At 53.4% G+C, this 21,243-nt stretch overlaps 1 protein-coding gene across 2 annotated transcripts in view; it reads left to right on the forward strand.

The window, feature by feature from the left end:
• SEPTIN9 (septin 9) overlaps positions 1-13,509 on the forward strand; it is a 101,892-nt gene extending 88,383 nt beyond the window's left edge. For both annotated transcript variants that reach the window (XM_086473867.1, XM_086473868.1), the window contains exons 6-11: positions 849-986; positions 7,501-7,618; positions 10,074-10,169; positions 10,868-10,964; positions 12,441-12,492; positions 13,374-13,509. In XM_086473867.1, coding sequence (XP_086329993.1) covers positions 849-986; positions 7,501-7,618; positions 10,074-10,169; positions 10,868-10,964; positions 12,441-12,492; positions 13,374-13,509 — 637 coding nt within the window. The remainder of the gene's footprint in view (positions 1-848; positions 987-7,500; positions 7,619-10,073; positions 10,170-10,867; positions 10,965-12,440; positions 12,493-13,373) is intronic.
• The last annotated feature ends 7,734 nt before the right edge of the window (positions 13,510-21,243 follow it).

Raw genomic sequence — 21,243 nt, forward strand, 5'->3', positions numbered from 1 at the left:
GCTGGCTGTGCTGACGTGGGGACTGGTGCGGGGGGAAAGCGGCCGAGCCCCAGGGCATCCTGACCCGGTGCTGGTGCCAAGGGCTGTGGCCTGGTCCTGTGCCACCCATGCTCCGTGGGGACCAAGGGAGAGGGTTGTTGTGGGTGGCAGCGTGGTGCTGTGCTTCCCAGGGCTGATCCTGGACCCACAACCATCCTGCTGTTCCGGGCATGAGACAACCTTTGTTTGCGGCCGGGAGCAGCTGTGCGCTGGCGTGGCCGGTCCCCGGACCTTGCTCGTGTGGCTCTGAAGGCTGAGCTCTGCCAGGAGCCCCTGGGACAGTGGCTGGCTGTGCGGGATGGCCCCCCCGGGCTGGGGCAGGGCTGGCCTGGCTGGCCGATGGCAGGTGCCTTCTCCTCACCGTGAGCTGGGCTGGGCTTGTGGGGTTTGATGCTGCTCTGGCTTCTGTGCCATGACACTGTGCAGGGAGCCAAGGGCCGCTGCCAGTCCCGCCCTGCTCAGCAGCTGGGTTCAGGAGAAGGGAGGACTTTTTAGGCATTTGCTTGTCTTAAACCAGCCAGTAAATCCCTTCCTGCGGCGGTGCGTGGAGTTGCCAAGCGGTGAACGCGTGAGGTTTGTGATTTCCCCGCCGCCTGCACGTGCTTGTGTGAGTGGGAGCTGACAGGAAATAAAACGTTCCCCGTGTGAGTGTGTTTGGTTTTGTTTGTTTGTTTTATGGGCTTCTTGTAAGATGCTGAGCATCCCTGACTCGGCAGGCTCTGCTCCACACAGTCAGGCCAGATGGGAGGTTCAGGGTGGTCCAGATCCCTCACACAAACCCATTGTCCCATGTTGCTCCCTCTCTGCAGCTGGCAGCCCATCATGAAGTTCATCAATGACCAGTACGAGAAGTACCTGCAGGAGGAAATCAACATTAACCGGAAGAAGCGGATCCCTGACACGCGGGTGCACTGCTGTATATACTTCATCCCAGCCACTGGCCACTCGTACGTACCCTGCCGTCCTCGCTCAGGCCCTTGGGGCTTCCTTCTCCTGCGTTAGGTCTCAGGCAGCTCAGCCATCAGGGTTGTCCTTGGGTTCCCCCTGCATTTCCTGGGGACTTGAGGAGCTTGAGGGCGGCTTGAAGCTGTCCTTCCTAGGGCTGTAGCATCTGGAGCCCTCACAATAACACAGCAGAGCTGCTGTACCCCAGAGAGACGTGGCCTTTCTTCTTCTGAGGGGCCATCAAAGCCTCCCTGAGCTCTGGTTAGCTGCTTGCTTTGCTTTGGTCACCTTGCTTGGTTGGCCAAGGGTGGACACCAGTCACTGAGCTCTCAAATCGGATGGAAAGGCTGCCTTTGCAAACAGAACATTAATTTTTTTTTTTTTTTTTGCTGTGCCCCTGCCTTTGTAAGGGGAGAAGCTGGTTTTCCTTGTGCTACGGGGGGAGTGAACACCCTCGCCCTTTAAGGGTATTTTCTAGGTTGTTTGACTAGTCTGGAAGTGGGATGCAGTTCATTCAGCGCAGAGCTCTCCTGGCTCTGGCACTTCTCAAGTGACAGCATCAAAGGTCCGGATCTTGCTTGCTTTATTTTTTCTTTTTTTTTTTTTTTTTTTCTAGGCACGTAGCCCGCAGTGAAAATCTGGGGCGCTTAAAGTGTCTTGAAAAATGTGACTTACAAGAATCACAACATAAAATGAGACCTAAGTTTCCTTTTGATTTGTGTCAATTCCTTCCACTTCTGGCTCCGTCTGTGTCGGGATTTTTTTGGGTCTGTTTTCAAAAGTAAACTTAAGCTGCCAGCACTGTATTAATGTCAGCCTTTTCCTCTTCCCCCTGTAGAGACTTATTCCAATAGAAAAGAGTTTGTTTTGCTTCTGTCAGTGGGTAGACCAAAAATGCATCCTTCATTGGAATAAAATGACTGCATGGGCCAGATATGCTCTTCTTGTGTAACTGCCTGTCGATTGGGAGCAGAGGGGCCGACGAAACTTTTATGGTTTAATACGATAAAGCAGAAAATGTTTCAAAGGAAGATGACGTTTTTAGGCCAGTCTAGCGTGTTGGTCCTGCTTATCTCAGCCCCAATCTGCAGACCCTGCCTCGGCAGGTCGGAGTGTTGCAGCATTAGCCACGTTCGAGCTTTTTCTGATCGCTTTGGGTGTTTAACTCTTAAAAGCGCGTCTGATGCTTAAACCTACCTGACAGAGGCTGCACATTTTGGGTGGTGGCAGCTGCCCTTCTTGAGCCACACAGGCGGTGGCGTGGAGCCCCGTCCCCATGTCGTCCCCCCCCGGAGCCTCTCCAGCCGTGCGCTCTGGTTTCTCTCACCCGCCGGCTAACAGCAATTGTGTGGATATTCAGCTGCTTTTTTTCTTTCTCTACAACAAACATGTGTTTCTAATATCCGAGCAAGCCTGGCGGTTGGAGGCCGTTGTTGCTGAGCCCTGCACTGATCCTCCTTCCCTGTAGCCTGATAGCCTGGCTGGGGCCAGCGCTCGCCCCCCGGCCATGGCTTGGGGGCTGCACTTTCCTGCCCTGGTGTCAGAGCTGGCCTCTGGCTCGCACATTCCTTCCTGCTGCGGGACGGGACAGAGATAAGCCAAGGAATGAGTGAAGGGGGACAAACCCTACCAGGAAGGAGACGTCAGTGGGAAGTTTTGCTTCTCTCAGAGCTTGAGCAAGCACTGGGTTTCCTTTCTGCTCCCTTGTGAAGCCCAAGTTACGTTTCTCATCGTCATGGACAGGCTTTCCCCATTGCTTCCCGTGGTCCATGGACGCAAATGGATGGCGTGGCCACCTCTCTTGCTGGGTGGAGCTGCTGCAGCCGCGCTGGTAGCAGAGGATCATGCTCGTTTTGGAGCACAGGGGCTTCGGAGGCCATGTCATGGGGTTGTCACACCTGAGTGCAGGTTTGTGCCCCTGCCAGGGCAGGCGGTCTGTGGTCCCTTGCAGAAGGGTGTGGGAAGGGCATCGAGGGCCTTGCTGTGGTGTATCTGGCTTCGCCAGGAGGTGATGGGGAGCATGGCTGGCAAGGGCAGTGGTGTTGCAGGGATCTGTACTAGGGACATCCATACCCAGCTGCGGAGGACACCACCGTGCCCACGTGGCACCATCCGTGTGCTGCCTGTGCCGCTCGCCATCCCAGGATGCCTGGTGTCACCTGCCCTGGGATAGTGCTTGCACGGAGCTTGTTTGCGTTGCCTTTGGGGAGCTGCTGCCTTCACTATGACACAGTCAAAGCAGCGGTGACTCGTGTCCGTCGGTCCCTCCCTGCTCAAGTGAATGGGCACGGCACAGGACTCAGCACAGGGCTTGGCATCCCCTCCCTGGCATGTGGATGCTGCAGGCAGCCAGGGCTAAGCCTGGCATTGGGTGAGAGCTTGCTTTTTTCTTAGGTAAAAAGGGGGTGGGGGTGCAAAGCTAACCAGGCGCACAGATTCAGAGGCTGGAGTGGAGGATTGCTTGGCTCCGTTTCCATCTGGCCCTCTGATCCGGGCAGCTCAAGGGTTAATCAGCAGGGAAGTTTCCCCTGCCGTCTCCCTTTGCGGGGAGTTCGGGGCAGGCTTTGCAACCCATCTAGTTTGCACACACCCTGTCCTTCTTGTAACACTCCTGTAAAACCATGTTTGTGAAGGCTAAGTAATGTCCTGGCAGGGGCTTTTGGCTGCAGTCGCGCAAGCCCAGCTCTTTGCCACCCAATAAATATCTCAGCTCTGACCCCTGCGAAGCACTGCTCGGCGCTGAAACAGGGCTCTGAAACCGCCCCGGCCTCGGCAGCCCCTTTTCTGCCCGCACCAGAGCTGTTGGCTGACAGACTGCCACCCACTGCCTCTTGCCCTGCTAGCTGCCCCACTTGGGTGCCCACCAGGTCCCTTGAGCCGGCTGATGGGTCCTAGTGGTGGGGTTGGGCAACTGCTGGGTGCTCACTGGTGGTTGCTTAATGCACGGCTCAAATTCTTGCTGCTAGTTTGATCTGGGGCACAACCCAAAGGAAATAACTTTGCAGCTCGCTGTGAGTTTTGATTCCTACAATGGCATTTCAAGGGAACCAGCAGGACTGACGCCTCTGCTTAGATCCTGTGCATGCACGGTGGCTGTGGGCGATGCAGAAATAATGTGTGCCCAGCTGCTCTGCTTTCCCCATCCCAACAAGAGGGGTTGAGGGAGCAACCAGCACTGTCCAGGGTGGGCTGGAGCCCTTCCTGCAGCTCCTGCTCCAGCCCATCCCTGGAGCTCCTCCGCTCCCTCCCAGCAAAGCCCAAAGTGTGTGTATATCCAGTTGGAAGTTAATCATGTGGCAGACCATTTGGGGAAGGGGAAGAAAAGAGAAGCTTTTTCTTCTTGAGCACTACCTTCTCTTTCGTGATCTGCTTGGAGCAGGTTGCACCCACCTGAAGTGAAGTAACTCGCTTTCTCTTGCTGGTTTGCATGTTGATATCTGTAAGGGTTTCGCTGCCAATCCTTGCCAGGTGCTGGCATCGATGTGCAGGTGAACCAAGCTCAGATACCCAGCGGAGGCCGGCACTACTTGTGCCTGTGGCTTGTCACGGGATGGTGGTGGTTAAACACCAGAACTGGTCCCTGCAGATACCAGCAGAAGTCCCTGCTGTCCTGGGCTGTGCCTCGCAGCAGGAGTTTGAGAGGAATTTGATCTGGGCTTGCCCCATTGTGACCTTGGTCATGTCTGACTGCGTCTGTACAGAGCTATGAGTGCAAATCAAGCTCTTTGCACTTGTGATCGCCTTAAGCTGTTTATTCTCCTTTGGTGCCTTCACGTGAACATGACGTCTAGTGACAGGTCTTGTTCTGAGTGAGAAGAATCACTTTCTTCTAAATACTTAAGGTTTTTTGAGGTTACCCAGCAGGAATTGGTAGAATATCTAGAAACTTGCAAAATACCCTAAAAACATAGTTTTCTCTTCTGGGGGGTCCCTTGGGTCACTTCCTGTTCTCCAGGATGGTGCAGGGAGGTGCCCATGGGAGGTGACCTCCATGGACGAGGCAACTGCAGAAGCACATTGGAGCAGAAAGTCATGTCAGAGGTGCCTTGGGCTCTTTTGGCTTTGGTTGCAGACCGGTATGGGACACGGTCACTGTGCCTGCGTGGATGCTGGTGGACGTAGGCAGGGGTGTGGGCTGGCTCTGGCTCTGCCTCATGCTCTCAGGCTCACTGCCGGCATCCTCTGGGCATTGGTGAAGGCTCGGTAACGGGGCTTTTATGTGTCAGTCGAGCTGAAACTCAAATGTCTGGCTGATTGTGAATTCACCTGCATCAGCTCCATATGCATCCGGGTCTTCACTCTAAAAGAAAAGCTGATGAAAGAGGCAGGAACACAGTCTCAGTAGGGAAGAGGCTTTTAGAGGGGAAAAATTGTTTGAAAAATAGCAAAGAGAGAGGAGGGGAGAGAGGTCTGCTGGGAAAGGAACATTACTTCCTTGGAGGTCTGGGAAATACATTATGCAGAGCTCCAAACAGTGTTTGCCAGCAGCAAGTCTGCTTAGATGTGTCCATGGGGGTTTCCTTGTGTTTTTTCTTTTTTTTTTTTTTTTTGAATAGCCAAACTTTCCTGAGGCCCAGGGTGATCTGTGACTCCCAAGTTTGTGTTAGGAACTCATTTGTCTGCACAGTAACAATGTGCTCTGGGCTATGCATGCCATGCAGGGAGAAGGTCCACCTGGCACAGTCCAGACCAGTCCCTGGAAGAGGAGTGGGTTTGACCAGGGAAGGGCTCGCCTGGGTCACCAGTGCTGGCTATGCCAGAGCAGCCTTGAGCTGCTGGTTTTGGATGAGCCGGGGCTGAGTGGGCCTCTCTGGGGCTGGATGTCCCTCCCTTGGCTCTGGAGCTGGGCTGGGGTGGCCTCGTGGGATGGGGATGCTGCCTGGTGACTGCCAAGGAGCAATATCAGCCCCTTTCCCTTCGCACTGGTGTGACTGAGAGTTTGCAGGAGCTGTGCTGGGTCTTGGGGGTCTCTGAGCCCTTTGTGGTGCCCAAGAAGACCATGGGTGGGGTTTGGCTTGAGTGTGTTGACAGTAGGTGCTCTCTTGGCCATGTTCTCCCTGAGCACTCGGCTCTGTGTTCCCCCACACAGGGCTCCTGCTGGGTGCCTGCTTGCACCTGGATATTTTAAGTCACCGTCCCATTTATTTTGGTTTCTTCCTTGTTGCCATAGGCCTTTGGTTTGTGGCACAAGGCTGGTCTGCCCTTTGGGAGGTCTCATTCCTGGCCCCAGCTCCGCCGCTTAAGCCTACGGCTCCTCTGAAAGGTGACTTCACCTCTCGCTACCTCAGTTTCACCAAAGATGAGTTGGGTCGTGTCCTGCTGGCACGTGCCGCCGCCGGAGGTCGTGAGGATGTATGAGCAGCAGAGATGTCCCTTTGCTTCTGGGGCTCTGGTGCAGACTTCCTTGTGGGCTGTCAGCAAGTGCTCATCTCAAACAGGCTTCTTAACACATGAGCACCCCGAAGGTGTTGCTGTACCCTGGCCTCCCCTGGGACCTCTGGGTTTCCTTTGTCAGGGCAACATCTGCTCAACTGTCCTGCATGTGTCCCCATCACCTCCAGAACCACTGAGGGGGACCTGCAGCAAGTGGAGGTGTTCCAAGGAGGGCTTTCCTCTAGCTGGCTTGGAAAAACACCTTCAGGGGGGACTGAGGAGCGAGGGAGGGTCACGGCCAGGAGCCCTCATCGCTGTCTGCAGCTGGACTGCAGCCCTTGGGCGCGGAGCATTGTGGCACCAGAGGTCATGTCCATGCTGTCAGCGGGAGCCTTTAGCAGGGAGGGATTTCCTGAGGGGCTGATCATGGGGGTTATGCAATCTCTGAAGCTTTCCTCTGCTGAGACTTTTGTCGTAGAGATTTTCTGACGTTTTTGTCCTCTGGAACAAGCAGCATCTCTTCTTTGCCGTGTGAGCCCCTGGAGAATTAGTGGAGCCTTTTTTTAGTCCCAACCGATGGATGTGAGATGCAGTCCTGGCTCATGCATGACAGCAGGCTGGTGCTCAGCACAGGAGGGAGTGGGAGTGGAAATAGTTGTCCATGGCCATTTGCAGGCCATGCAGTCCCTGGACAGTGGGTGACAGCTTGGGTAGGGCTGGAGGAGGTTTCACACCGTGGTCTCTCCCCAGTTTGATTTGTACATCGCGGGCGGGCTGGCCCCACAGCCAGCGTGGCCCGTGCTCTTATCCTGGCTTTGCCAAGGACACGCATGGCTTTGGGCAAGTTCCCTCAGTCCTCTGTGGCTGAGCATCTGCGCAGAGATAAAAGCCCACTCCCGCTTCAGGGGGCTTTGCGAGGGTCTGTGGGCGATAGCAAGGCACTTTGAAAGGGAAACGTTTTAAGTGTTTGTCTGCAAACCGCCTCTCAGGCGCACGTGTGCTGGCCTGCTTTTAAGAAAATGTCTTTATTTGTCCTATCTGAAAGAAAGTGATTCCTCCTCTGTGTCTCTCTGCTGGGGCGTTGGAGCAGCCCCCACCTCACTAGCAGTGTGCGAATTCCCTTTTTTCTGCTGTATTTTTCAGGCTCCGACCGCTAGACATTGAGTTCATGAAACGCCTGAGCAAAGTGGTCAACATCGTCCCTGTGATTGCAAAAGCCGACACGTTAACGCTGGAGGAGAGGGACTACTTCAAACAAAGGGTAAGGGGCTGGTGGCTCTTCTCTAGGCTCCCATCTCTTGTCCCCCATCCCCTCCTGCCCCTTTCCCCCTCCCCAGCTCCCCTTGCCTTCCTCCGTCCGGGCTGGGAAGCCGAGCTCCTGGCCGGGAGCCCAGCGCATTCCTCCGGCTGCAGCTCTGAGCGATCCCACGTGGCTGGAGGAAAGGCCTGTGCTCCAAGCAGTTCCTTGTGTTTCTCTTGGATCTTTGTCAGTGCAGGGTAAGTTTGGAGCTCTAAGTCTTGGGGCCTGTTTCTCCTGCCTCCTTTGTTATTGTTGGTTGTTATTTTCAGGCTGGTTTCTGTTATTTTGGGAGGTAGAGGGTGCTGGAAATCCCATCCTGTGCAGCATCACACACTGATACAGGAACCAGGGGGGAAAAAAAAAAAAAAAAAAAGTGTGGGTTTGCTGATCTCAGCTGGGCAAGATTTATGGGGAAAACAAGGCATGAAATTCCCTTGGTCGGGAGCTGGTGGTGGGGAGCCAAGGAGGGGCTGTCTGAATCCCCAGTGAGGCGCAGGCTCTCCTCCGTGCATGCACGCCTGGTGCTGCGGAAGGGTGGGGATGCCCCGCTTTGGAGTTCGGTAAGGGGCTGTAAATCTGTTTGTGCAGCTGATTGATGTGGCTGCAGGCGTGGTGGCCTCAGCATTCCCTGCAGAAGTAAGCAAGCCACCAAGGTTGTTAGTCCGTGAGTCTGAATTGCAGGGATGTGGAGCGAAGGGAAAGGGGGTCTTGCCAAAAGGGCAGTTTTAGGGACCACTTCCCAGGTTATGGAGAGGATGGCGCATTAGCCAGGAGTTGTTCGATGCCTCCGTGCAGAAGAGGATGAGCCACCCCTTCCCACACCAGTGTCTTCCCAGTTCTTGATGAGCAGGATCAGGCAGTGAAATATCCAGTCTTGTTCTGGGGGCTGAATCCAAACTCTGCCATCAGTTTCCTTAGCAGTGAGCTAGAGGATGGCTGGAAGTGGAGCCAAGAGGTAACCCAGGCCGGGCTTGATCCGTGTGTCAGCCTGTTTGCGTGGAGGTCGGCGAGGAGCTGGTGCGGGAGGATGGGGGTGGGAGTGCATGCTGCCACATCTGCCCTCTGCAGTGGCTTTTGCAGGCTGCTGGTTCCATTCGGAGATGTATCTGGGCGACTGGCTGGCGCTGGGACTACAAAGTCAGTCTGGGACCTACAATGTCACCTGGGTACTCTTGGCTGCTGATACCATCCTTGTGTAATGAAAGACCATAGGGAGACCACCTGGCTCGCCCACTCTGCAGCAGCTCAGCGCAGGGTGGGCTCGCCCTATCTGTAATTGCCTTCCTGATTGTAACCAGACCCCCAAAATCCTTCCAGATGGAGGGAGAACACGTAGCCACGTGGTGTGTTTGCAGTGCCCCTTCTGCAAGGGCCTCACCCTCCTTAGGCTCACGGCTCCAGATCCACTGGTGCAAACGAGAGGGCAGGTAATCAGTCCCGGTGGGCCCAGGCTGGCACCTTTTCCCTTTGCTCCAGCGCGCCTGCATGTGTCCTTCCGAAAAGCAGAGCACCCTTTGTATCTGGGGGTGTAGCTGGCTCAGAAAGGTGAAAGGTTTTTGGGTTTGGATCAGGGTGGGCAGGAGATGGTGAAGCACCAGCGTGGCTGCAGGCTACCTAGGCTGATGCCAGCACTGCGCTGAGTTAGTGGAATGGGCTCTGATGCCCTGCAGAGTTGACTTTGTTGGGTTTTTCCCCTGAAAATAGCGTGTGGGTTTGGCTGGGGGTTGGGAGACTGGCTGGGGGGTTTCTGTGGGCTGGGTTCTTTGCCAGCCTGCGATGTAGGGCTGACACGGAGGAGTTTATTGCCATAGGAAGCGATGGGAGCGGGTGTGCAAGGCTGGGTTTGGGTTTGCAGCTTTGTTGGAGTAGGCTGATCCTCCAAGCTCCCTGTGAGCTGAGCCTCCACCCAGGAATCAGATTTCAGTGTCTTGTTGTCCTGCACAGAGGCAATGTCCTTCGAGGCCGCTCTTCCAAGCTGTCTGTGTCCCTGTCCCCTAGGATCAAGCACTGCCATGACTCCTTTTCCAAGGAGCATAGGGGAGCACCAGAAAGCAGCTTCTTAGCTTTGGGTTATGTGTCTGGCAGCTACTTTTCCCATTGCTTGGTGCAGCTTGTGTTGTCTTACTGTCTTTTTCAATCCCAAAGCAACACCCAGCTCATATAACTTCATCTCAGTCTGAGCCTGAACCGTGTCTTGGCACCAGGTTCTTGCAGACATTGCAGGGCAAGTGCTTGGTAGGTGTGTAGCAGTAAAACACAGGTCTCTCTTCCCCAAGGTGGGCAGTGTTTAGCATGGAGAGGGAAGATGTTGCTGCTCATGAGAGCCTCTTGGGTTGGCTGGGAGCTGCCCCTGCGGTGGGAGTGCAGCTCCTCTGCCTGTGTCTCCTTCACGTGTTCCTCTGCTTTTCTCCCATAGATAATGGCCGATCTTCTTGCCAATGGGATTGATGTGTATCCTCAGAAGGAGTTTGATGAAGACTCTGAAGATCGGCTAGTGAATGAGAAATTCAGGGTTAGTGTGTGGTGTTGGCGGGTTGGGTGTGTTTGGATGGGCCTTGCAGCTCTGGGTGCTGGTGATGTCCTGGGGGGTCTCTTGCAAACAGCCTCTATTTTCTTTCCAAAGCTACTGTGCCCCTGTCCAGGGCGTTTGCCCGGGACTTGGATCCTGGGGTCTGCCCAGGGGCAAGGATCCTGCCAGAGCTCAGAGCAGGGGCAGAAAGAGGATGAGGATTTCCTTGCTACAGGAAATAGCTAACAATTTTTTGGCTCGATAAAGTGGATTGGACAAATTCAAGGAAGAAAAAAAGTCATCTAGGGACTCCCAAGTACAAAGACACCACCTTGGATCAGGAAATGACTGAGCCACAGGTTGCCAGATGCTGGGGGTGATTCCCAGGGAAGCATCATGATATCATTGCCCTGGCTGTACACTGGCACCTGCCAATGAGGTGCTGGGCTAGACTGGTTTTGGGCTGGTTTTAGGTTTGTTTTGGACTGGGCACATGTGTGAGAGATGCTGCTGCCCAGGTCTTGGGCTGCCTGTGGTCCCTGGCGGGCAACACTGCTCAGGAGCATCAGGGACAGACCAGCTCATCCCATGAAACTCTCTCCTCAAAACAGCTGGATGTAGGACTTTGCTCGCTAGCTTCATTTCCTGACTGGTTTTCAGGAGGAAAACTTTACCTTTTTTTTTTTTTTCTCTTTCTTCAGGAAATGATCCCATTTGCAGTGGTGGGCAGTGACCAGGAATACCAGGTTAATGGAAGAAGAATCCTTGGAAGGAAGACCAAGTGGGGCACCATTGAAGGTACCTTGTCCTTTACCTACCTTTTGAGCCTATCTCCCTGCCCTGACAGAGGGTCATGAGGTCCAAACCAGCAGTAGAAGTTGAGGTGCATATAATGCTTCCCTGCCCCTCCAAAGAAAATCACTTCCCTTGTGTTTGGGGAGTGAGAACCCCTTGGCCAATGCTCCTGCACCGAGTTCCTGGGCCTTTGTCCGGCGCACGGAGCTGCTGAGTGCCAGAGGGGACACTTCAGGGTTTCTTGTGGCCTGTCTCCTGCTGGTTGCACAGTTAAATGCCTGATGGCTGGATTTGAGGGCGTAGGAGTGCGGTGCTGACATCTCTGTCTTGAGTCCAGATTAGAGCCTTTCCCTGGGCATCCATGCATTTGGCTGGTGCCCTTGTGGGATCTCTTCCTTCTTCATCCCATCACTATCTTCCTTTTTTAATCCCCCATTTTAAATCATGATTTAAAGGCTAGATGAAGGCTCCTGGCTCCAGTACGTCTACCCATTTTCCTGTCAGCCAACTGGCACATCTCCAGTGCCACCTGCCTTATCTTCCTCCATTTCATAGGTTTCTCTCATTTATGAGTCTTTTTGGTAGTAATCCTGTGTTGAGGGATGGCTGAACAAAGATGCCACGATAATCATTGTATTTTAAAGCTCTGCTGCCCTCTTGTGCTCTGTCCTTGGAAGCTCTGAGTTTAATGGGGCTCGTTAAACTACTCACCTTCTGCATGTGGCATCTCCCTTCCAGCACGGGGAGACCCCAGGACCCAGCCATGGGCCCAGGCAGCCTTTGCAGAACCGTGTTAGTTGTTTTCTTGCCATTTCTGCATTATGGGCAAGCCCGTTTGTGTGGAAAAAAATCCAAAGAAAGGCGTTGATCCTTTAAATTCAAATGCCTGATAAGCGGCAAGTCGTCAGACTGATTGTGGTAGAGCAACACCCCTTGGTTTTTCCCTCTTGCAAACACTCTTGCTTGTTCCAAGCCCTATTCAGAAGCAGTAGCCTTTGTCAGCAAGAGATCGAATCCTTCCGCAGCACCAGCAGCCAGGGCAGCGCTGGCACTGTGCCTGGAATGCTGCAGGGTGCTCCTGGTGAAGCTACAGATGAAACACTTCTGTGGGGTCCGTCCCTTTCCCTGCCTTGTTTGGGGCCCACTTAGGCTTGTGTTGGTCCAAAGGGGGAGTTATGGTGAGAGGTGCTACTGGGAGCTCTCTCGTTTGGTGGGAGATGGTGGAAAAGGACTGGGAATGCTCAGTCAAAGCTCACCAACCAGTTGGTCGTGCTGAGCTGGGGCAGGTACCTGGGTAAATCACCAGCCTTACAGCAGAAGAGAGGACTCTTGAGTTCTGCACCCTATAGCCCTTGGGGGTAAGTCCCCTTCTCAGGCCTCCACACACTAATGAAGCCCTATAGTGTCCTCCTTACCCCGAGTGGTTGCCATACTCCTGCTGTGGGCACACGCTGATGGGTTTCTCTCTCTTCCTACCAGTGGAGAACACGACACACTGTGAGTTCGCCTACCTGCGGGACCTCCTCATCAGGTCGGTAGGACTGTGTCCTGTCCCTGTAGCCTTCAGTCACCAGGTGGCATCCAAAGAAAGGGGAGAGCCCAGCACAGCTTGAAGCAGCCGTGGTTTCACTCTCCTCCATCCATCCATCCATCCCCTCCCAGCCTGCTGCAGCTCTGCAGCTCCTCTGCCCGGGGTGGCCCCACTCAGTGGGACGTGGCTTCAGGAGGCTTTTCTCAGCTACGGTGCTGAGTTAAGGGAGGAGAGGAGCACTGGGTGGGTCAGGGTAGGCTCCAAGATTGCTGGCAGCATGCAGCGTGGCTCCAGCTTGCCTGCAAGCAGCTGGGAAGCCTTTTGGCCTTAGCGATCCCCTCACCAGCCCTGGGTCCTACCCCCAATCCAAAGACATCACCCTCCTGTGTCCCAGGATCGTGCTGTTGCGGGGTCTGGGCGATCACTGGTCCCTCTTGAAAGAAGCGTCCCTGCCGCAGGGGAGTGGGAGGCTGAGCCCCCTTGGTTGCTGAGAGGGCATTGGGCTCCTCCTAAATTTGGCTGCAAGATAAACTTGGCACACATGAGCTGTTGGCAGATGGTTGTGTGAGGCTACAAAACCTGATCCCAGGGACTTGCGGGACTGGAGTGTTCCTGGATGGGTGTGTTACGCCAGGGCTCCTGCATAGCCAAGCACAGGCTGTTGGTACCAGTGAAGGCTTCTGGTCTTGGCTGCCCCATAATTGCCTTTGCCTTCCCTCCTGTGCCCTGAAGATGTCATTAACCGATAAAGCAGGAGGGGGAGTTTGGGCTGGAGGTTCGAAAGCAGAGGTTGGAGGGTGCAAGGGTTGGGGCGGCAGCGGCTGGGCTGGCCGAGCCCGCGCCCAGCAAGGTGCGATCGCCCCCGTCTCCCTTTCCTGCAGGACGCACATGCAGAACATAAAGGATATTACCAGCAACATCCACTTCGAAGCCTACAGGGTCAAGAGGCTGAACGAGGGCCAGAGCTCGCTCTCCAATGGCGTGACCGACAAAGAGCTGGTGGCTAACGAAATGTAACCGTCTCGCTCCGTAGCCAGGACCTTGCTCGCTCACGCTCGCTATTTCTCCCCTCTTCCCCCTTTATTTTTATATAAATCCTCTGCCACTGTCCCTCGTCCCCCGTTCCTCCGCCCCCCCAAACCCCCTGCCGATGTTAACTGACCAAATAACCAGACGCCGTCTCTGTCGTGCGGAGCGGGACGACCGCTCATCCCCCCCCCCGCTTTGTGGCACGGGTTTTCTTCTCAGCCCCCGGCCCAGCATCCCTGGGCTGGGGACCGAACCCCCGTGGAGGTTGGGCTCTCGCTGGCCCAACAGCTGAGCTTGGGGGAGCAGATCCACGGGACTGGCGGGATTCGGGTGCCCCTGGGAGCCCTGCCTGCCCCTCTGTGCAGAGGCTTTTCTCCGTCCGTTGAAGGCAAGGGTTTCTGCAGGTGGATGTAGCCTTTGGAAGCAAGGTACGGTGGGATGAAGAGAGCAAGACGGTGCCATCCTTGTCTCCTGCCGCTTCCTCCGAACCCTCTGCAGCCCTCCGGGACCGCCAGCCCCCAACCCAACCCCTCTACCCTACCTACATGCAATAAACTGGGAGTGTTTAGGTGTCACCTTGCTTGTCACCGACCCCCGGCCAGGCAGAGCGACCTGCTTTGGGAGAAGTGCCTTTTCAGACTTGTTACCTTGCAATAGCGTGGGAGAGGGGAGGGAGGGCTTGCCTTGTCTGTCTTTGCAGCCTGCAAAAGTCCTGTGACGCTTTGTGGAGACTCCTTCTCCCTCTCCCTTGGACCACAGATGTGGCTGATGTCCTGGGAACACTTGTATATTTATTTTCCATTCAGTTGGGTGGGGTTTTTTTCCACTGAAGGCTTGGAGTACGTTTGTCCAAAGGGGGCTGAGAGTGGAACATCTCTGCAAAGCAGTAGTGGGAGGCGGAGGGTCGTCCTGTCTGACCCTTGTGATTCTGAGGCTTTTCCCTACATCAGAGGAGGCTCTTGCGTATTTTTTAATTATTTTTTTTTTAAATTTTATTTTTTGGATCCCCTGCGTGGCGTGCGTACATGTAACACGCTCCTCTGGTTTGCTGGTCCTTGTGCAAGGGGACTCTGCATGTGCAGACCGAGCCCTGCAGCCGTGGGGAGGGCTGGGGTGGCGTTTGCAGGTGCCGCGTCCCATGGGCCCCCCCCCCCCTCCCCCCCCGCTCTGCCCCCCTGCGCCTCCTCTTTCAGTGAGTCTCCAGAAAATAAGACCCTGCAAGGGGGTTGGTTAAATAACGCCGTGACACAGGAGTGGGTGGTCCTGGAGTGGAGCTCTGCAGTCCTGCCCCCCGCCCCAGCTCCACTTGCCTGTTTGTTGTCCTCTCTGTCAGTCTCCGTATCCTCTCTAAGGGATAAAACTTTCTGCAAATCACCCTTTTTTTGGGGGGAGGGGGGGGCACATACTAAAATGGCAGTGTGTCCCATCCTCTAGCACTGGAAAGGTGCCTGTGGAGCCCACCCAATGGTCTCCAACGGGGGGCAGAGCCACCTTCTTCAGCACAGGTGACCGGGAGGAAGGAGGAGGTTGCTCTCATCTTGGTGGGGGTGCCCAGATGACGTTGCTCAGCGGAGGATTTGCAGGGGCTCCCCACATATGTCGGGGGGTGCGTGTGGGGGGTGCATTGCAAGGAGAAGCCGCTCTCCCCCTGAACTCATATTCCCCCCCCCCCCCCCCACAACAGCACCACAGATCTGTTGGGGAAGAACAATAATCTACTTGCTGACTTGCTATATTTTAGCAAAAACAAAACGACAGAAGTGTATTAACTGAAAAAAATACATGTATTTCAAGTGTTAAAAAAGAATGAAAGGGGAGAAAATCTCTTATGTGAGGCACTTCTGCAAATGTCATCTTGAACTTTTTTTTTTTTTCATCTAGTTGATATCTCAAGCTGGGCCAAGCAAGACATGCCGCTTTCTCCTTTGTAACCTGATTATTTTTTTTTGGAAGAAAAAAGAAAGATAAAATAATACAATAAAAAAACCTTCATCCAGATCTATTAAACCGGCCTTTTGGGGGTTATAAGCATTATGACAAATTTAGTCCATTTTTGTATAAATAATAGTGTTTAATATGTATTTCCCAAAATAAATGTTTCGAATGCAAATAGAAGGAGGCTTGTCTGGAAATGTCTGTTCCCAGCCACAGTGTGATCGTTTCTGTATGGGCCCCGTGGGGCTGGGGGTGATGAGAATCCAGCTCCAGAGCTGCTGTCCTCTGCTCGCTTTGGTGTGAATGTTGTATTTATTCCTAACCCCCTTGACTCTTCCTACCTCGGATATCTGCCCCAGGTACTCTACAAAATGCTGGAGCTGGTGGTGCTGAGTGCCCTGGGGACTGAGCCAGCGTGGCCTCTGTGTCCTTGCAAATCCCAAGCGAGGCAGGTGGGTCACCTCCTGCCTTCATGGTGGAGACATTTCCACTGCAGTTGCTGCTATTTGTGTTAAGGAGTGGGTTGCACCTGGTTCGAGGACGAGCACCAGCATGCCTTTCACACAAGTGTGGCTTTGTCTTCGCAGGCAGACGGTCTTCAAAGCCTTTCACGACCGCAGCGTTGCCCTTGGAAGCTGGCTTCGCTTTGAGGACTCGCCTTCCTGAAAACCACATATCTCCCTGGTGTCTCAAGACACCGTCCAGTCTGATGTTTTAATCCGCATCTTACCTGTCTCTTGTATTTTTCCCCCCGCAAGTCGGTTGAACTCAAAAGCCATCTGGACACGGTCCTGTGCAGCCAGCTCTAGGTGACGCTGCTTGAGCAGCTCCAGAGCTCCTTTCCAACCTCAACCCCTCTGGGATTCTGTGGTTCTGGAGCTGGATGAAAACAAAACCAACAGGACAGAAGTCAGGTTGGGTTGGGTTGGGTTCTTATGGGTGTGTAGAGTACAGGAGAGGTTTATGTACATTTTTCTTCTGCTTTTCTGCTGGCATCTGGGTTTCAGAGCAGTGAATCGGCTCGTCTGGTATTGCATCCAGTGAGGTGTGCAGTAAAGTTGTTGATGGGCCCCCCTTTGCCCCAGTGCTAAACCTCACCCTAGCAACACCCTTTTTTTTTGGGTGTGCTACACTGCTTGCTTTAGCTTTTTGTGCTTGCTTTAGCTCAGACACTCCTCACCCCCCACAGCTCTTCTCTACCACATGAGTCTATCAAGGAGAAGCAGCAAGATCAAGGTGTTGCCACTATTGTAACTGTAACTCACAGCAAAAGGTCTTAGAGGGGTAAAAAGTCAACATGTAGTAGTTACAAATATGGACCATGGGCTTTGCTTCTGGGTAAAATCTGCAGCAGCTTTTCTCCGTATGGTGCTTTTTCTTGCGCTGGTATCTGTTTTTTTTGCAGTCTTCCTCAATGCTGGCATCTGACCGTGTCCATGGAGGAAGATGGGGCAGAGGATGCTCCAGGGCTCTCCAGGCAGTTGCCCTCCTGGTGACAGATTGAGAAATGGTTTGTGGTTGGGGCAAGAGGAAGGCAGGCAAAATTCCCAAGCTCAGCAATAAGGGCAGCTTTTGTTCAATGCAGAGGAGGAGCTCGGCGGGTTGGAGGTCTGTTCATGGGAATGGCTCGGGGAATGGCTTCCAGATGTTACGAAGCTCCGGAGAGGTGGGGTTGGTGAAGGGAGAGCAGCAACACCAGATGTGCTGATGGAGCGGGGCTTTGTGTGGTGCTGCGGGAAAAATCCCAGCTTGGGGGAAGGGTTTGCCATTGCAAAATCCACCACCACCACCACCTCTCCCCAGAGCTTTGGCCGAAGGGCAAGAGTGACCTGGGAGGAGGGTGGGTGGGGAGGGTTTGGGCAGCGGAGGAGTCAGGCCAGGGGCTGCTTCCCCTGCCCGTGCCCTCCCGGGCTGTCTCGAAGGGAAATTTGCCTAACGATGCTGTAGCTGACAGAGGGCCTTGCACTAATGGCTTATTGAACGGCCTCACTTTAACAAATGAGGGAAATGAAGATGAGTGAGAGTTTAATTACCGATCGGAGCAGGGCTTTCCACAGCAACGACGGGCGCTCGCTCCCCTTCGCCTGGCTGCGGCGGGGAGAGGAGGACCCCCCAGCACAGCAGGGCTCTTGGGGTGCCTGGCAGCCTTGGAGGAGATGGCTGCTCAGCCAGGCTGAGCTGGAGGTGGGTCCCGGTTCCACCTGACCAGCCCGCCCCAGAGAGCATCATCATCCGAAGAGGATGACTATAAATAATAAGAATAAAAGGGAGTATAAATAATTAAAGCAGCTCATAGTGAGTAGTTCCTGAAACGTCTGCCTGATTTAAAAACTAATTACTTGGAGGGTAATCACCACCAGAAGCGCATATATTTACCCACAATGCTGCTCTTTCCTCCTCTTCCTTTCACTCGCCCTCTCCTGATTGCTATCCCAGGCATCGGCGCCCAGACTTATCACTCATCCGCAGCGCACAATAAAATGTGTTGTACTTGTCCATCTCCCTGATTAATAACATCACTGGAGACCTGTTCAGGGAGGAATAAATCCTCTCCTGGTAGGAGGCCAGGTGCTGGCAGGAAGCAAAGCTGCAACTGTGTGGTACCCGCAGAGCCCTAGCCCTAGGAGCTGGGAGCCTGCTGTGCCCCAGAGGGCCACCTCCTGCTCCGGGGACAGTCCCTTTGAATGAGCCTGTGCTACCCAAAAAGCAGGGCGCCACCAAGTCATCATGAGCCCGGGGTACCCAAGGGGGATGTGTCATCACCTGCTCCCTATGAGCTGCTGTTAAGAGACTTTTCTGGATCATCACTTACACACTGGCTCAGAGTGCACATCAAAACCTGAATTTGGTGACGCGGGACCTGTCCTCACGGGAAACATCTCCTTTTGATGTGCAAGCGGGGCTGCAGCAGGCAAAGGCAGAGCTGGCGATCTCAAGCTTTAATTACTGTGAAGCTGCTGCACTGCAGTTGAGAGCCTGGGGTTTTTTTGATCATCTTCACTGCAGCTCCAGCAGAAAGGAGGATTTGTCCCTCCATCTCCATCCCTTTTGCCACCACCTTGTGCCACCTCTATCACAGAGGGTGCTAGCTGCAGCCTGCCTGCTCCTTCTCAAAACCACAGCAAAAACTTTTCTTCTATGCCCACAGCAAGTCAAAGTTTATAACTGTTTCCTACAATTTAGTTTGTATTTATTCGGCTGAGCTTGCGTCTGATCCTATACAAATTAATAAATAATTCTCACCATCAACCTGATTTAGGAGCAGTATTGCACTGCGTTGCTTCATTTAGGAAAACAGAACAATCTATTCCTAACTTATGGGATTCAGGAGACTTCTACCCGCAGCCCACAATATTTTCTCATTAATATTACCCAGCTAAGCTAAAACCCGCAATTTCATAAGTCATGCTTCTTTCAAAGGCACATTACCAGCTTCCCAGGGACTCTAGAAGTTTACTGAAGCTTAAAGACATACCTCATAGCATGCAGTAATGTACCAAAGTCCCTCTCATTACTACTGAAACCATATTTTCTGCAGGTTTCCCACCCCTGAACATCATGAATAACCCCACAGGGACGATACTGCATGCCCAGCCCTGCCCAGGAGCTGGCAGTGATGAGCCTGGGCATCCCAACCAAGCCCTTACAAACAGCAGCATGACACGGTCATTACAACAAACCTTGCACTAATGAACCGATACACCAAGCCGGAGCCTCTTAGTGGGTTTCCCAGCAGCAAAATTTCTTGTAGACATGTGTCTGCAACGCAACGGAGGTTTAAGAGGGTGATACTGGGCAAAAGAAGAATAGCATTAAGTCATTCTTTATCAAGAAGGTAAAAAGAAGAAAATATTTAGCTGGAAAAGAGAAGAAAGGCAATTGCTGTGTGAAGGAGTTTGTAGCTTTGCCCTCCATGCCCCTCGGGGGTCAGCCTGGCTTGATGCGCACTCTCTGGGAGCCGGGGAAATCGCCCCGGGGGTCCCGTGCTGGTCCTGTGCAGGTACGTGTGCTGGCTGTGCCTCCTGCAAGAAGGAGATGAAGCTCACAAAGCTTTATGGGGGCTATACAGGGCTGCTGGCAGCAGAACCTGCTGTTCCCAAGGTAAGAGGCCCCCAGCACGTCGTCCCCAGCAGCCCACGGTCAGAAGCCGGTGCTCGGCGCCCGCCTCGTTTTCCTGCAACAGCTCCAGGAGAGCGGATGCGGTTTTTCACAGCCTGCCCTGCAGAAACCTCCCTGCTCCTGCAGCTCCTGTGCTGCTGGGATCCTGTGGGCTCTGTTGGGCTGCGGGACAGCAGACCCACTTTTTGGGTGGCTTTCACAGCCTCGAGAGCAGGCAGGAGTCACTGATCTGCCCTAGCTCTGAGCGACAGCAGTAAGAGCTGATTTCAGCAGGAGTCAGCCCTCAGGAGGACTGATACCTTTGTCCTTCATCCTCCCCTCTGGTGCTTCTTTGAAAACCACATCAGCCAAAACACTTCTTTTCTGTAGTTTTTTTAGTGCTGGGGACTACCCACAGTGAGAATGTGGGATGGAGGGGCTGGGATACAGGGAAGTTGATGACTGTGTGTGAGCTCCTTGTCACGAAGACTCATCGAGACCCAGGGCTTAGTAGTTATTTTAGTCTGTACACTATATTTAAAGGTGGCTTGTTGGCTTTTTTATTTGCAAGGCACAGCTGAAAGCACTTGCTAGCAGAGTTTACAGACCTCATTTTTTTTAAAAAGTGAAAATTGTAGCCTTTTAAGAGCCGTGTCCTGACATAGCTTTGCAGAGAACAATGACAGGGAAGCAGAAAGAGTCTTAGTCCCCTTGTGTGCACCCACACCATCTTACAATGCATTAGCCCTAGGCTTAAATTGAGGGGGGGAGTAGAGGAACACTTGGTGAGTGCCGCTGCCAATGATCCCTCTTCCCTGCCCTTCTCCTCTTCTGCCACCAGCCTCAGAAGAAAGTCAGGAATAAAATCATATTCCTAAAGCAAAATTACACATTGGAGACTCCATGGCCCTCCCAGGAGGATCAGGGCATTCCTCTATAAATATCTGTCTCGATATGTTTAATTTGCAGATGAAATTAAGCCTGGGAAGAAAGGGAAGCCTGTCTTTTCATGTGTGGGCTGTCCAGCTTTGCCTTGAATATCAAAGTGAGACGAGTTACAAGGCACCGACTCTCCGGGATTATCTAAGAAACCTTGTAGGTCCCAAGTGACGACGGTTACGGGATCAAAAGGTGTGGTACTTATGCAGAAAGCCAGAAAAAGCCAGTGTGGTTCTTAGATCAGCCCCAAAGAGCCAAATCTCAGGTCAGCTTGCAGAGTTCAGAGATTTCCAAGGAAACGAGGCGGTAGGTGAGGAACCAGGAGAGGTTGGGCTTTCACGCGGCCTTTGGATTAAATATTAACTTGCTGCAGTGGGTTACGAGGATAAATATTTTCATTAATCATGTATGTGCTCATTATTATGGTGAGAATAGACCATTCAAGCTTCATCAGCATCAGCATTTCAACTCCAACCTCCCATTTTCTGCTCATAGCTTTCTGTAAACCATCATCTTTGATGCTTTCTCTCTTTGGAAAACTTTTTCCCCCCAAAACAGGTTTATTGGTTGCAACATTTTATAGGTTAGGCTTCGAAAGCATCAGCTGAAAAAGTTTAGAATAAGGATGAACAGACGGGAGAAAATGCACCATCTAGCCAGTTAAAACAAGGAAAGTGGAGCAGGGCGATGTTTCTGGGACAGCCCGCGGAGGTGGGAGCCTGATCTGGGGTGGGAAAACGGCTCTCGCCA

Source organism: Leptosomus discolor, chromosome 15, assembly GCF_034619465.1.
Source record: "Leptosomus discolor isolate bLepDis1 chromosome 15, bLepDis1.hap2, whole genome shotgun sequence".
NCBI classification, from domain to species: domain Eukaryota; kingdom Metazoa; phylum Chordata; class Aves; order Leptosomiformes; family Leptosomidae; genus Leptosomus; species Leptosomus discolor.